At 43.7% G+C, this 16076-nt stretch overlaps 1 protein-coding gene across 2 annotated transcripts in view; it reads left to right on the forward strand.

Moving 5' to 3' along the window:
* The window catches only part of TSPAN5 (tetraspanin 5), a 181943-nt gene that overhangs the window by 15954 nt on the left and 149913 nt on the right, over positions 1-16076 (forward strand). The window contains exon 1 of one of the 2 annotated variants that reach the window (XM_070372107.1): positions 2378-2401. The exons of the other annotated variant lie outside the window; for it this stretch is intronic. Within the exon in view, the coding sequence (XP_070228208.1) occupies positions 2393-2401 (9 nt within the window). The 5' untranslated portion in view covers positions 2378-2392. Of the gene's footprint in view, positions 1-2377; positions 2402-16076 lie in introns of those variants that run through there. 2 annotated transcript variants of the gene reach the window in all.

The following is a 16076-nucleotide window of genomic DNA, read 5'->3' on the forward strand; positions in this document are numbered from 1 at the left end:
TCAGTTAGAACAGGGTACTTTACTTACACCTTTCTATTGTAAAAACAATACATCAACATTAATATGCTTTTTTAAGAAAAAGAAATTGTACTGCATTCCCAATAATAACTTTCAGTTTAATTTTATTAAAAGTAGAGAGTCTTAGTCAAATCCTCTGAGAGCAGTGAACAAACACCCCAAAATAAACAAAAAGCCCATTTTAGAGTTTGAGTGGCAGGCATCTACGAGAACTTGAATTTAGCAAACCATAGTTACTTAACTTTGTGAAGTAAAAATGTGCTTTTCCATCACTAGCTTTTAAGCATTTCTTCTGACTTTACCAGTATTTCCCCCCTCAGGACAACATTTAGAATAAGTATTTCAACATACAGAACAAATACCCTGTGAATAAACATCAATTTCACACAACAACAATGACAACAAAAAATCAATAAATCTGCTTTAGGCATTTGAAAGCCCCTGTACTTTTAAAGGAAGGAGTTATAGCATTCAGTAACTGAAAAACAAAACCTTTCAAACATGAGCTCTTAGCTTTAGATGTTTTTCAGCATGACCTTTACTTGGGCAGAAAAATGTAGTTAGGAACTACATTGTTCCCATTGAATGTTTTGTTGAAGGTATCTGCTTATTCAAGGATGGACAGCAACTGCCCACATGACAACTCGTGTGAGTAAAGCTGCTTGGTATTTTTTTTTTTTTTTCTAATCTCATAACTGCAATCCTGGGAAAATAGTGTTGTTGTTTTTTTTCTTTTTTCTTTTCCTTTTTAGTACTTTTTAGCTTTGTCTGTTAGTTTTTTAAAGAATAATTTGAGTGAAGAGGTGACTCGATAAGATCATTATATGTGGCATTTTAATTTTTTTCCTGTCTGTAATATTTAATAGTCCCTAGTATTCTTACTGTATTCTCTGAGAATTTTACAGTTGCTTTCCAGTGAGGGCCTGAAACAACTGGATAAAAGTTAGAAAATAATGTCTTATTCATCCTTTTATAGAAATGAAAGGATTAGTTTCACTAAAAAGAGGACTGAAATATCTTTTATATTTTTGAAATACATATATTCCATTTAAAATTGATATATACCCTTGGAATTTTTGCATAGTAAATGTTGATTTATGTCTTTGGCTTTTTTTTTTTTTTAATAAGTAGATATATGCTTTCTTTGGATAAAGAAAGAGACACTACTTAAATGACTATATGACCTCCAAATAATTTAATTGGCAAGAATACTGGAGTGGGTTGCCATGTACTTTTCCAGGGGATCTTCCTGACTCAGGGATTGAACCCAGGTCTCCTGCATTGCAGGCAGATTCTTTACTGTTTGAGCTATGTGGGAAGCCCTAATTTGTGATGAAAGATGAAAATTTCCTTATTATAATTTCCTATAAAGATGCAAGGGCTTCCCTGGTGGCTCAGACGGTAGAGAACCTGCCTGCTAATGCAGGAGATGTGAGTTTGATTCCTGGGCTTGGGAATATCCCCTGGAGAAGGGAATGGCTATCCACTCCAGTATTCTTGCCTGGAAAACTCCACGGACAGAGGAGTCTGGCGGGCTACATACAGTCCAGTGTGGGGATAGAAAAGAGTTGGACAAGACTGAGCGACTACCACTAACAGTATAAAGATGCAAACTAAATGAAACTTTTTTTTAAGTTAAAAATAAAACTCAAGAGATCATCAGTCTTAGTACCTAATACTTAAGCAGGAAAAAACACTGTTCTTGCTGTTTTGGTTCTTGGATGAAGACTAGAAAATAAACTCTTTTGAAGTATGAAATTACTACAGCCTAGCTGGAGGCACCAACAAATCATTAATTATTGCTAGGAACCTTTCAGAATGCATTTTTTTCATTTCAAGCATCGTTTCTATTGAATCCCCCTCCTCCCCCTGCCCCCTTTTCTGTGAATTTAATTCCAGAACTGAGAAAATAGGACTTTTTGTTTTGGGGGTAAAATCTCCCAAATCTCTTTCTCATACTTTAAAAAGGGTAGCCTGCTGATAAAAACATGGAAGGTTGGAATTATTTTGAAGAGGAATGGCTGTTCAAATATTTGAGTATTCTTTGTCGAGTCTTTTCAGTGCTCAGGTATGGGCACTCAGGTATAATTCTTGATTATATAATCTCAAGACTTACATATTGAAATGGACCTGAAAAATTGGTTCCACCTCTAGATATTGGCCCCCTTCCCCACCTTTTTTCCCCTCTTAATAGAATCCTTTCTTTTTTCCCATCAACCTTTGCTTCAAAGCTCCCAATTTACAAAGCAGGTACAGCTGGTGTTCTGGGCGCAGAGCGTCTCCGTGGGCTCCGCGGTTCCGGCCTCGCTGCGTGGGGAGAGCGCGAGGAGGGGACGGCGGCGGGCGTCCTGGCGGATTTGATGTGCTGAGGACGATGGAGAAGGTATCTGTGTACCATTTATTCCTTGAATGAGGATGAAGTTGGCCTTTGACCTGGAGGCTGGGTGCTGGCTGAACTGCCCAAGTTTACTGAGTCCCAGTGCTCTGACCGCCTTTGGTTCTACTAAACAGTTTGGGGCGGTCACTTTGATTAACATCAACCTGGCTTATGTTAAGTATTCAGGTTATTTATTATGCATTATTCTTGTGCTTTGGAATGAGCAGACTCAAAAACTCCTTCTTCGTATGGATTCCATATGTGGCTTTTAAGTCAGCAGAGACAAAAAAGCTTCCAATTAAATTGCACATAAAGTTGCACATTGAATAGATTAAGCTTGATGGCATAGGTATTATCTGAAATTCTTTGTCATCTCTAATATTGTTCATACTTCATTTAAACAAGCTATTAGGTGTTGGGTGATTCTGTGGTGATGAACTAAACCTATGAATTCACATGTGTCCTATTTGGGTTTTTTATTACTAAATGAATATGCCCATGGGATTTGTTATTTGTTTTGCACTGATGTGCTCCAGATAAAATTACAAGATGATTTTTAAAAAAATGATACATTTACTCTTTATTTCTTCCTCACCCCAGCTTCCCACTCCCCCTACCCTCTGCCCCGCAAACAATGCGGAGAACATTGAGATGTTTAAAATAGGGGTTAAGGGTTCAGACATTGGCCTTGGCACGGCCAAGCTTTGTGACTGTGAACAGCTGTGTCATCATGCTGGTCTGTTTCTTATGGGCAAAAAGTGGCTAACAGTAATGCCTATCCCTAGGATAATTATAAAGATTCAGTGAGACGCACAGGCACAGCCTGAGGGCGCACGTGCTCTGTGACCGCTGACCTTGGAATCAGGTGTGAACGGGTGACTGCTTGGGACAGGTGTAGGCTTTTGATTCATTATCACCTGGGAGAGGTGTTGTCAGAGTCCAGGAGCCTCAACTTGCTCTGCTAGGGAAGCGCTGTCTGTATGACAGGACTTTTCTGGCGGAACTTTGTTTCCTTTGGTGTTTCACCTACTGGAAGAGATTGTATCTCCAGGCTTCCTTTGGCAACTTCCTTTCCTTCCTCTCAGATCTGTCTGAGAGTTTAGGTTTCGAGCCAAGTAGCTGCTCCGTTCCTTGCCTGCTGGACCCTGAATTCCTCTCCCCTCACGTTTAGCTGCAGCTGTTCATCTTATCCGTTGTTGGCATGACCCGATCACCCCTCCATTTCTTTAATCACAAATACCAGCATTTCTCATGGCTTGCCTTAGAGGGTCATTTTGAGGCCACGGACCTACCTGTTTTTTTTTTTTTTTAATGGTAGTATATGTAGAACATTACAGTTCCAATAAAATAATAATTCTAATAATAGAAATATGTCTGGAAAAATGCCTAAAATATAGCAGGTATCCAGTAATTGTTAACTGAAATAAGTTAATTTAATCTATAGTAATTTTCTTTCTCAATAACCATTTTTCACTTGATGTGTAACTAATTTACAATGTTGTGTTGGTGTCAGGTATACAGAAAAATGATTCAGTTATACATGTACATATGCTTTTTCAGGTTTTTTCCATTCTAGGTTATTGTAAGATATTGAATATAATTCCCTGTGCTATACAGTAGGTCCTTGTTTATCTATTTGATCCACAGTAGTCTATAACCGTTAATCCCCAAATCCTACTTTGTCCTTCCCCGTCCCCTCATCCCCTTTGGTAGCCATAAGTTTGTTTTCAATCTGTGAATCTATTTCTGTTTTGTAAATAAGTTCTTTTTTTTAAGATTCCACGTTATATGTGGATATCATATGGATATCATATATATTTTTCTTTCTCTGTCTGACTTACTGCACTTAGTATGATAATCTCTATGTCCATACATGTTGCTGCAAATGGCATTATTTAATTCTCTTTGGTGGCTGACTGTCCATTGTATATAAATACCACATCTTCTTTATCCACTCATCTCTTGATAGACACTTAGGTTCCATGTCTTGGCTGTTGTAAATAGTGCTGCAGTGAACATTAGGGTACATGTGTCTTTTTGAATTATGTTTTTTTTTCTGGATATATGCCCAGGAGTAAGATTATAGGATCATATGATGGTTCTATTTTTAGTTTTTTAAGGAACCTCCATACTGTTCTCCATAATGGCTGCACCAATTTACATTCCTGCCGGAAGTTAGAGGAGGGTTCTGTTTTTTTCTTTTTTGGTATACTCTCCAGCATTTATTGTTCGTTGACTTCTTAATGTTGGCCATTTTGACTGGTGTGAGGTGATATCTCATTGTAGTTTTGATTTGCATTTCTGTAATAATTAGCAATAATGAGCATCTTTTCATGTACCTGTTGGCCAAATGTATTACTTTCTTAGCTTCAGAAAAAGATTAGCATCCACCTGGGCCCCTCTAAAAAATTTGTTATGCACAAGTAGGTATGTGTATGAAGTTTGATTAATTAATATATACCTTATTTTGATTATAATTACAGATTTTCTAATTTAATTTTTATTTAGATAGTTACAAGTTTTTGTTACAAATGGTGTTTTATGAGCTGTTGAACTTTAAGGAATCTGGCATTTTAAATTGTTTTCCACTGTATAGGAAGTAAAAAATATGTCTGAAAAATCACTGACATTATAGTAAAAGCAAGCAGTTTCCCTCCCTGAAGTTAGTGCCTTTCAGAGTGTGAGCATCTGTCAAGCGGACTTTTGTCTTGTCTTTCGTTTCCCAAGTTATCATAAGTGATTTCTCTTCCTTCAGCTATATAGGTGAAGATTTCTGGAACTAAAATTTTGCCCAGATTGAGACTAGCTTCTGTCCTATTCACTATTAATATATAGTTGTTGTTGTTCAGTCGCTGTGTTAGACTTTTTGTGACCCCATGGATTGCAGGCACCTCTGCCATGGGATTTCCCAGGCAGGAATATTGGAGTGGGTTACCATTTCTTTCTCCAAGGGATCTTCCCAACCCAGGAGTCAAACCCGCGTCTCCTGCATTGGCAGATGGATTCTTTACCTCTGAGCCACCAGGGAAGCCCCATATACACATATACACTTTATTTTTTTAATTTATTGTGCATTTCTAACTATAGATAAGTTTCCAAAAGTAGGGGAGGTGAAACAGGAAGGGAGTGGAGATGCAGAGGTGGTTTTGGCTACTGTATTGAGGGAGGGATATACTTGAGAGATCTCAGACTGTGCTGTTCAACAATTAAATTATGGGGTGTTTCACAGCACCTTACCAATGAAGGGCATAATGCAGCTGCTTTTCAACCCATGGCATGAAGAGTACAGGGGCCTCCCGTGTAGGAGTTGTTGGGACCATGAAGCCCATAGGGACAGTCATTCAAACGAGGCGAACGCACAGGTTGCTTGGAGATGCTCCTCCACATGTCTCTTGTGTCCTGCCTGTCTTGCTGGGTGGTCTAGAAATGCTCTTGGGCCATTACTTAGGGTTGTGTTTGTGGCGAGCAACTTTGGAAGATGAGATCATGTCTCTCTGGGACAAAGAGAAGTCTCACCTTCTGCTTGTTATAAAGCAGAGGTTCCACAGCTGTGACTCGGACGTAAAGCAGCACTTCTGTGGCTTCCTTCTGGGCGCCGCGGTGTCACCGCCGTCGGACTTCGGGGTGAGGAGGACTGGCAGACATGGCGCCCCAGTTGCCTGCTGTGCTGTGGATAATGCAGTCCTTTGTCTCTGACCCAGGAGTTTTATGTCTTCTGCCAGCTTCCATGAAACGGTCCTGAGGCTGATTTATTACCTTGGAAGTAGGGTAAAAGCAAATGAGGACCAGACACAGGTGTGCTGTGTATAAGTTGAATATATAGCCAGTTAAATGTGTTCAGATGTGTCCTATTTGGGACATAATCGCCTGGGCCTCACCTACCAAGAATGTGGTTAGGAAAGCCAAGTTTAGAAATCTCAGGGCTTCTCAGATGCTTCATAGCTGTACCACTGGCCAGTGTGACTCCAGGGAACCAAAGGAGACCAAGGCACCCTTTTACCAAGAAGTGTAGCATCCTGAGTTAGAGAAGTCGGAGAGCTGATGCACAGGAATGGCTGATGTTAACAGCGCCAGGCAACAGGATCCAGGATTATTGGTGGCAGTGGAGGAGGGCCCAGAGGACTGGGAGCCTCGGCAGCCCCAGAGGGCACAGACAGGGCAAGTTGCAGAGACTGTCTGGTGTCTGGCCCTGAGAGACAAGAGATGGGAAAGCCCGGGCCAAGCCTAGGACCAGAGCTGAGCAGGATCAGGAAGCGCTCATCTCAGAAGCAGGCTGGCTCTGCTGACTTGGATTGGGGAAGAGACTTTCTGTTTGTTTTTTGATACTTGTGGAATGAATTATTTTCAAGCAATCAGTGAACCGGCCTCTTGGAGAATGACACTGAGATCACCTCCAAGCCGGTATCGGTAATTTAGAGAAGCATTTGAAATGGCAACCCACTCCAGTATTCTTGCCTGGAAAATCCCATGAATGGAGGAGCCAGGTAGGCTACAGTCCATGGGGTCGCAAAGAGTTGGACACGACCGAGCGACTTCACTTTCTTTTAATTAACAGTGGTGTACCCATGAAAGCCAAGTAAGAACATTTGTTCAGAAGAATAACTTGGGTGTGTGTTTTTTCAAATAGAACTGTAAAAGCCTACTTACTGGTTATCTGCAGTAGGTATTTACTTCTTCATCCATCAAAAGAATAATATGTGTGGTACTTGTTGTTCAGTTGCTAAGTCATATCCGACTCTTTGAGACCCCATGGACTGCAGCACACCATACTTCCCTGTCCTTTACCGTCTCCTGGAGTTTCTTCAAACTCATGTCCATTGAGTCGGTGATGCCTTCCAGCCATTTCATTCTCTGTCACCCCTTTCCTGCCCTCAATCTTTCCCAGCACCAGGGTCTTTTCCAGTGAGTCGGCTCTTTGCATCAGGTGGCCAAAGTATTGCAGCTTCAGCATAGTCCTTCCAATTAATAATCTCAGTTGATTTCCTTTAGGATTGACTGGTTTGATCTGCTTGCTGTCCAAGGAAGCCTGCCATACAGATTCTAGATGGAGAGATGACTCTCAGTACTCAAATATATGAAATAAGTTGTTGTTATGTTTCCTACTCCTGTTGTTTCCAGTGTGAATTTTATCAGCAGCTAGTCAGAACCAAATTCTAAATAATATTTGTTATTCACTTAATGATATGTAAAAATGATTAACTTCCTTCAGTCATTGGTTGAAATCCATGATGACTGCTAGAATCTGGGGGATTTATAGATTAGGCTAAAAAAAATCCATGGATGAGGACGTGAACTTTGATGGGGAAATATCTTGGGAGTGACCCCCTATCCCTGAGGGCTGCCATCACTCATGGCTGCACAGGTTGTGAACTGCACCATCCCCTGGGATGTGCATGGTGCTTGCTCCCTGGATTGTGCACTGTGGCAGCTTGCATGCATTGGGCAGCCATCCAAAGGTTTAAATAAGTGGCCTATAAAGTGGGTGATCCTTTTAAGTTGAGTGGATTCAGACATTTCTGTTAGTGTGATAAGCACCACCTGTGCCTTTCACCCCTTGAAGAGGAACCTGGTGGTGATGGTGGGGGCTTCTCATGGGGAGTGGGAACTTTCTGCTGAGGGAGAGGGTTCCCCAGGCTGACAAGGACTGATCAGGTGTCTCAGGACCTTGCAGACTGAGCTAAGAAATCTCAGAAGAGAGTCTGCTGTCCAGCTGGTCATCATTGACACCAGGAAGACCCAAAGTCCTGCATATGCCAAACATCTCTTATTGTCCCCTTGAAGCTAAGCAAGTCATTTTTTCACTTTATGTTAATAAATGAATAAGCTTGATCACTCATGTTCAAAATAATGAATCCCATTTATGAAGTAACTCTGCAGTTACCTTTAAATCTTGAATCCAGTATGTTTGTTATCAAAATGAAGGGTCTGCTAACCAAGTTCTTTTCAGTTTCTTAATCCAGTTACTTTGGCTGCTATTGTTTGGTGCCTGAGTCATGTCTGACTCTTTTGCCACCCCATGGACTGTAGCTCACCAGGCTGCTGAGCCACCTGGGAAGCATATATATTTACTTTCTTTTAATTATGTATGTGAAGTGTTAGCTGATTTAAATGCACGGATGAGGAGAGATCATCTTTATATGGAAAGTTATTCTGTTTCATACCTCTGCAAGAAGTTTTAGGGAATAAAGACCTAGTATGAACATATAAACTTTCTTTTCCATTCTGATAGCATTCTCCCATAAAACCTGTAATTTTGCAGGCTGGATTTAGGAAGGGGCTAACCAAGGACTTGGGCGTAGATCTCCCCACCACATGGAGAGGCACCACCGTTGACTTCTATAGCAGCCTAGTTCTGCTCTGTCATTCAAGTTTTGAGATACATGAGCCAAGGAGAACCTTCATCTTTGGAGCTGGGCCTCTAGTGTGTCCCTGTTCCCTTCCAGGCGAGCTGACAACTTCCTGGAGAGCCTGAAGGACCCATTTATTGTCTCTATACTCCTTCCACTAGCAGAAGTCCCTATGTTTTACATAATAGGATTTTGAATAGTGGGGAGGGCAATGGGACTTGGTGTCCTAAGGTCTGGGTTTGAATCTCACTTCTGTTACCTTCTAGCTATGTTACCCTGACTCATCTTAAGCTTTTTGACTCTTAGTTTCCTCATAGGTAACGTGAGGATGTTGGAAAACAATTCTCCATAAATCTCATGTTTCTTGCAGGATACTGCAAGCTGAGGTACTGACCACCTTTGTTCTGGATCATCTTTTCAAGGATGTTTGTAGAGTGAAAAGCCTTGGAAGATAGATGCATATGAAAAAAATATTTGGGCTCCCTAACTTAAGGGTCCTGTCTTGTAGTGCAGTTCATGATGTGATCCCTCTCTGCATGGTCCTGTGGAAATTGTTGCCCGGGGGACTGGGGCAGATGCTGTGGCTACTGTATTGCTGTGAGTGGTGAACTGGCCTTTGTCTCTGACCCAGGGATGGCACGGATCCTGCTGGCATCTGAAACTGAAACCCCAGAACCTACACAGTACTATCAGCAGTGATACCTGCTCAGTCTTAACTCTTTCAGCGTGTTCTTTCATCCTCTTCTCCACCACCTTCCTTGCTGTGATTCAGATCATCAGCATCTTCATTTGCAGGGTTGTAATTCTCTCTTCCTTCCCCCACACTCCATCTCCCAGAGCCTTCTCTAGTGGTAAATCTGATCCTGCTTTCACATCACCTGCTTTAAGTACTTACTAGCGTGTGTCTGCTCAGTCGTGTCTGACTCTTTGCAGCCCCATGGCCTGTAGCCCCTCTGTGCATGGGCTTTTCCAAGCAATAACACTGGAGTGGGTTGCCATTTCCTCCTCCAGGGGGTCTTCCCAACCCAGAGATGGAATCTGCGTCTCTTCCGTCTCCTGCATTGCCAAGTGGGTTCTTTACCACTAGTGCCACCTGGGAAGCCCTTAAGTACTTAAATGACTTAGTTTGGACGGGATTAAAGTCAAACTCCATTGTAGGGACTTCGCTTATTTCTCACCTCTCATCGGCATCCTGTTCCCCAGCCATACTTGTATGGAGCAAAGAGATAGGCACATATGATGTCCATTATAAACTATTTGGGTTCCCTAGGTTTATTCTAGGTTCCCTGAGAGTACTCTGCTGTGATGCAGTCTGCTGTTTTTGCAGCTGTCACCAGGTTCTCTCTGCACCATCCTGTGGGAATAGGGGCTTGGTAACTGGCCCTTTGTAACTAAGAACTTATTTATGTTTGCTGACTATAACTTTGCACTTAGCTCTACTTTCAGTGATTTGTCTGCCATTTCTGTCTGTGTTCTATCAAAGGTGTGGTATCGACCATAAAAAGTTGTAAAGACCAAAAAGGCTGTGAGTGCAAAGCACTTATCTCAGGGCCTGGGGGGCTGCTGCTGGAGCTCCTGTAATTGTTCTTAGGAGAGCTGTTTCTAGAATTACAACCTTGGGAATGCTTTGCTAAACTTCCGCTAGGTTATCCCACCCCATCATTTAGCTATACTTCATTTAGCCATTTTGTCCTTCTGCATGTATTTCAGAAATGTTTTGAAAACCATGAAAAATACACCAACATCCACTACAGTACTGAAAAGAAGGAGCTTATATGTTTTGCTTCTGGCCGGTTGGATGGCATGTATAGAGGGTGACTGTGGGATGCTCTCAGCTACAGCGTGCCTGGCACTCTGCCTTTCTCAGTTTGAGTGGTTCTGGGCAATCTGTTTTGTTTCGTAGTCTCTCTTCTTCCTTTTAACACCCAGTTTTTCACCTCACAGTCTTTGATTCACAGCAAATTGTTTGTTTTTAAAAGGATACATCAAAGGTGGGTTTAAACAGTTAAAATACAAGCTGGCTATTGTGAGTTTTACAAGCTGTCAGATCATATGGATTGTGTTCTATCTAGCTAGGTCCGTCCTTGGAACCATTTTAAACAATGGTGAAAAGATGAAGACCTGAGGCAGTAAATCCCTCCCTCCTGTAGGGATTCTGTCGGTGAAATTACACCTCCATGGGGCCCTTGTTGCAGTGGTCGTCTCTGGTGCTGATTCAGTGAGGGGATCCTTTTCCACTGGTCTTTGAGGTCTTTGTGGGACAGGACCTGAATGAGGTTTCATTCCAGGTCTTGACAGGGCCTGGCTCCTAGAAGGCATTCCAGAAATTGTTCTGCATGCATGAATGCCTAAATAAGAGAATGTGAGAGGGTCTGGTTAACTGTTAGCCCAACTCAGACTAATTTGTTCCCACTTCGCTGATGTGGAAATCTGTGCTGGTGCGGGAGCAGGAGCTGACAGTGGAGACTCGGGGCGATGGGAAATGCCTGTTTTTCTTGGCTTTTTCTCTGCTGGGCTCCCATCCTGCTTGACCCCTCCCTGGAAACTCAGCAAGCGTGGCCATGGACAGCCCTGAGTACTGTCACCCTGATTTCAGCTCAAACCTAGAGGGCTTTCCAAAGATTGGGTGTCTTTTGTCGCTTCTCCCACACCCTCCAGTTGGGTTGATAACCTTTTTAATTCCTTGATTCCCTTCCCCTATAAGCACTTCTCCAACCGTAGAGACTTCTCTCTGCTACAATTTTGCATGTCCAGGAGACTGTATTTCCTCTCAGACCCACAGATTCCTCCTTTGTGTTTTAGGACCTTTCTGTTTTTGAGTGAGTTGGAATATGTCTGGTAAGATAAGAGAGAGGTGACTGTATATTTTAAAAAATCCTACTGGGGCAAAGCATCCAAAACAGATTTTCCTGTTTGTAGGCTGCTTTTATAGCAAACACTTTGTAATCAGCTTCCCTGGTGTCTCAGACAGTAAAGAATCTGCCTGCAATGCAGGAGACCCAGATTCGATCTCTGGAAGATCCCCTGGAGAACGGAATGGCAACCCATTCCAGTGTTCTTGTCTGGAGAATCTCATGGACAGAGGAGCCTGGTGGGCTACAGTCCATAGGGTTGCAAAGAGTTGGATGTGACTGAGCGACTAACACTTTCACTTTGTAATCACATACAAATTAAACTGCATTGAATGAACCGGTTTTATTGCAAAGAACACATTTACTGAAAAAGGGGAAAAAAAGTACGCATATGTGTGTGTCAGTTGACAATATTTGAATATTTGAAATGTGGAACACAGCACTCTCAGGGAAACTTTACATACTGTCACCCAGACTTTGGTCCCAGACAGTCTTCCTTTGTTAGCTTATGTAAGGCCCTTGTGACAAATCTGGATAGTTGTGTGTATTTGCCTGTTTGTGCTTTCAAGGTCACTGGGGAAAAAAATCAGAGCTTTGCAAACTAGAGGGTATGATATGAATGTAAGTTGTAAGTAATTTTTACTGTGATCATTGTTAGTTATGTGCATGGAAATTCTGACATACAAGAGAGGCTGGACACTGTTTTATTTTCTATTTGTGATATATTTCATGAAAAGCTAACCTTTAGGGGTCATGATATGGGATGATATAACCACTGTAACCAAAATGATTCCTTTCCATTTATTTATCATATCCTCTCAAAGGGTGACCACTAATCATTTTTAGTTCTGTTCATCAAAGTGATGAAATAAATGGGGACCAGATGTGATTTTATAGATTTTCAATCCTAGATTTCAAATCCTAGGATTTGCGATTTGAATACCATCTCTAAAGATAAAAGGCAAACTTCCTGTATCACTCAGACCTCTTAATAACTTCATTTTCAATTGTGTTATTGGGTAATATAACTAAAGGGGTCACGACAGACACTGAGAATATTGGATTGTTGAAGTGAATCTCTCTTTAGATATGGTGTAGGATTCGTTGGTTTCTGAAAGAGGGATAATTGTGGTAGGGTAGTTTTAGCATTTGTATTTCATTTTAACATTGTGTTTCTCAGGGTTTTAGAGGCTGTGTGAGCAAGGTTAAAAGACAAACCTCGGCATTTTAGGGTTGTTATGTGTAAGGAACTGATTTTGCTGTCTTCTGTGCAGCCCGTTATTTTCTGGCTTAGCCATCGTGGCAGCCTTTTCCCGATCACTAGCATAATCCGACATTAAGTATTTTTAAATGGGCCCTCTCTAGTCCTCTGACCAGCCGTTGCCCTGGTCTGAGCCTTCATCTTCCTGGCTTCGCTGGCCTCCTGCTCTTTCCTCCCTGTGGTCCACTCTTTGCCCTGAGCCATGGTGGTCCAGTCCCAGGTCTGATCATGACACTCTTATGCTTTGAGTGATCTCCTTGGCTTCCCGCTGCCCTTGGTCTTACCTGAGATCCTCCCTCTCATGTTTGCCTCCCCACACCCCCCCCCCACCCCCTGCCCCACCCAGTTTGTGGCTTTATCCCCTCCTTCCTCCTCTCCCACTCCAGCCCTCTGGCCTTTCTTTTCCCTCTGAAACTCCTTCCTACTTTAGAGCCTTTGCACAGAGAGCACACGGAAACTAGGCTGCAAAAGTGTTAGTCCCTCAGTCGTGTCCAACTCTTTGCGACCCCATGGACTGTAGCCCATCAGGCTCCTCCGTCCATGGGATTCTCCAGGTAAGAATACTGGAGTGTGTAGCCATTTGCTTCTCCAGGGGATCTTCCAGGCCCAGAGATCAAACGCAGGTCCCTGCACTGCAGGCGGATTCTTTACCATCTGAGCCACCAGGGAAGCCCAAATCTGTTAACCTTGGAATATTCTGTCACAACACCCAGGACTTTTCCTTCTAAGCACCCATTATAATCAAGTGAGATCATGATTATTTATTGGGGTGATGATGTGGTTGTGCTCTGCACTGGTCAGTCAGCTTCGAGAGGGTGGGGGTTACCCAATAAATGTGACTCCGATGGTAATCTCAGCATACCAGGGTTGCATGTGCTCAACGGGTCTTGGTTTTCTGCAGCGCTTTTGTTTATACCTGTAGTCCCCATGTAATGATTAACAGTGTCCCCTTTGACTTGGAAAATTATTCATTTTGGATGACAGGCTACATAGTGATCCTACCGAAAGCCCCAGGATGTTAATCACTCTGGTCAAGGGTTCCCCTGTCGGGCGTCTAGAGCAGGGGACCCTCACCCAGGGTGGGGGAGGGAGAGGCTGTCATTGGGTTCTGATTCCGTCCCAAGGTAATTTACACTCTTGAAACCCTGGCAGCATACACAGATGTGCATGTTTTTAACGTTTGGAAGAGTTGAGAACATTCCCTCTGCACCTGGGGTTTTAGAGTGTGACAGTGGAGGCGTTGAGGCTGTTTAAAAAAAAAAAAGGAAATGGAAAATAAACACAGGGTAGCGGCAGGTAGGTGCTTCCTGCATCAGAGGCTGACAAGCTTTTGATCAGAAAGGGTTGAGAATGCTAACGGCATCTTTTGGGGCCAGCCAGCAAGGTCCTTGCCATCCTCAGACTCGGGCAAGCTGGTCTCCAGTGGGCAGTGTGTCTGGGAGTGCCTGGTGGGAAGCACAGAGCTCATCCGTGCTCCAACTTCCCCACCCATCTGTAGACTCAGACAAGGTGATGCGGACAGTGCCAGGCGATCTTGTTGAATTAAAAAAATACAAAAACCTGAGAGGCAGCATGAGGAAGGCCCGGGTTAGTGAGGTCTGCTATGGCCCAGGCCCCTGGAGACGCAGTTTCTTTGTGTCTGACTTAGAGCTGCCGTGTGCCCGCCTCAGGGAAGACTCTGAAGATTAGAGCAGGAACATGCTCCGCGAGACACTTTCCAATTGCTGGGTCCCATTAGGGGACATGGGCTTTTGTGGCACTAGCCTGAAGATAGTTTTTATCAGATCCCATCGCCTGAGGTCTCACAACAGTGACAGTGGCAGGAGCCCCTCTTAGACCTGGCTTCTCTGCACAGCAGCCCAGCCAGACGTTGGAGAGGTGGTTTCCTTCGTGCTGTCCCCGCAGGGCCGGGGAGCCCCCAGAAGACCCTCGGGCCCAGGCAGGCAGAGGTGCCAGAGAAGCAGACAGACAGCAGAACCACAGATGAGACAGTGTGGGTGCATGCTCAGTTATATCCGACTCTTTGTGATCCCATGGACCATAGCCCACCAGGCTCCTCTGTCCATGGGATTCTCCAAGCAAGGACACTGGAGTGCGTTGCCATGCCCTCCTGCAGGGGATCTTCCCGACCCAGGGATCGGACCCACGTCTCTTATGTCTCCTCCATTGGCAGGTGGGTTCTTTCTTTATTTTTTAATTGAAAGATTAATTGCTTTACAGAAATTGTTGTTTTCTGTCAAACTTGAACATGAATCAGCCATAGGTATTATCACTGAACCACCTTGGAAGCCCTGATGAGAGCATAGGTGGGGTCATCTCGAGGATGTCCACTCGACCGGCTGGAAGCTGGGGCAGGAAGTGCGTGTTAAGGCCCCAAGCTTCTGGGATGTGCAGGTGGACCTCGAGTCCTGATGGGTTCCACGAAGCTGAATGCAGCCTACCTTGCTCTTCTGCTGTCTTTCAGTCTGAAGGTTGTGTGCAGAGCAGGGGTCTCTGTTTGCTTCAGGTCAGCTCAGGCCTCAGTATCAGCAGGTAGATGCGGGGCCTCGCGGAGACTTTGCCACTTGAGTGATTCAGCAAAGCCCTTACAAGGTTTCTCTGTTAGTTAACCATCTACAACAGGCGGAGTTTGGATTGGCTGAAAAGAAAGGTGAAATGAGGTAATCGGAATTCTGTAATTTTTTTTTTTTTTTAAGTCCTGGCATCTTGTGTTCTCTGCCTACCAGAAATATTCCAGCAGAACCGTGATAATGCCTTTCATGTGCTAAGCCTTCCAGATGGCAGTTGCTCAGCCAGGGAGCGAAAGAGGGAGTGGTGTGTTGGAGATTTATGAGTAAGTTAATGCCCTTCCTCGCATGACCCAGTGAACTCTTGCTCGCTCTCTGTATGAGCATCCCAAAGTGCTCAGGCCTTCAGGGCCTTTAAAAACCACCACCCCTCATTTTAACAGGCGGGTTCACATTCCGGCTAAAAGGAGTGTGTCATTAGAGAGCTTAAGGTGCTTTCTCAGACAGCTTTCTGGAATCTGGGTAGACTGAGTTCCTTGAGGACAGAGGCCCTCCCTTCTCTGGGGAGCACCCGTGTGCCAGGGAGCATGGCGTTGGAATCCGTGGGCTCCACCTTAGTGCCTCACTGTTTGTGGGGTCCTGCCCCTGGCTGAGGCATCCTCCCCTTACTCTCTCACTCCAGGGGTGTTCACTGAGCCTGCAGGCCTACGGCTG

This window comes from Bos mutus, chromosome 6 (assembly GCF_027580195.1).
Source record: "Bos mutus isolate GX-2022 chromosome 6, NWIPB_WYAK_1.1, whole genome shotgun sequence".
In the NCBI taxonomy this organism is placed as follows: Eukaryota; Metazoa; Chordata; class Mammalia; order Artiodactyla; family Bovidae; genus Bos; species Bos mutus.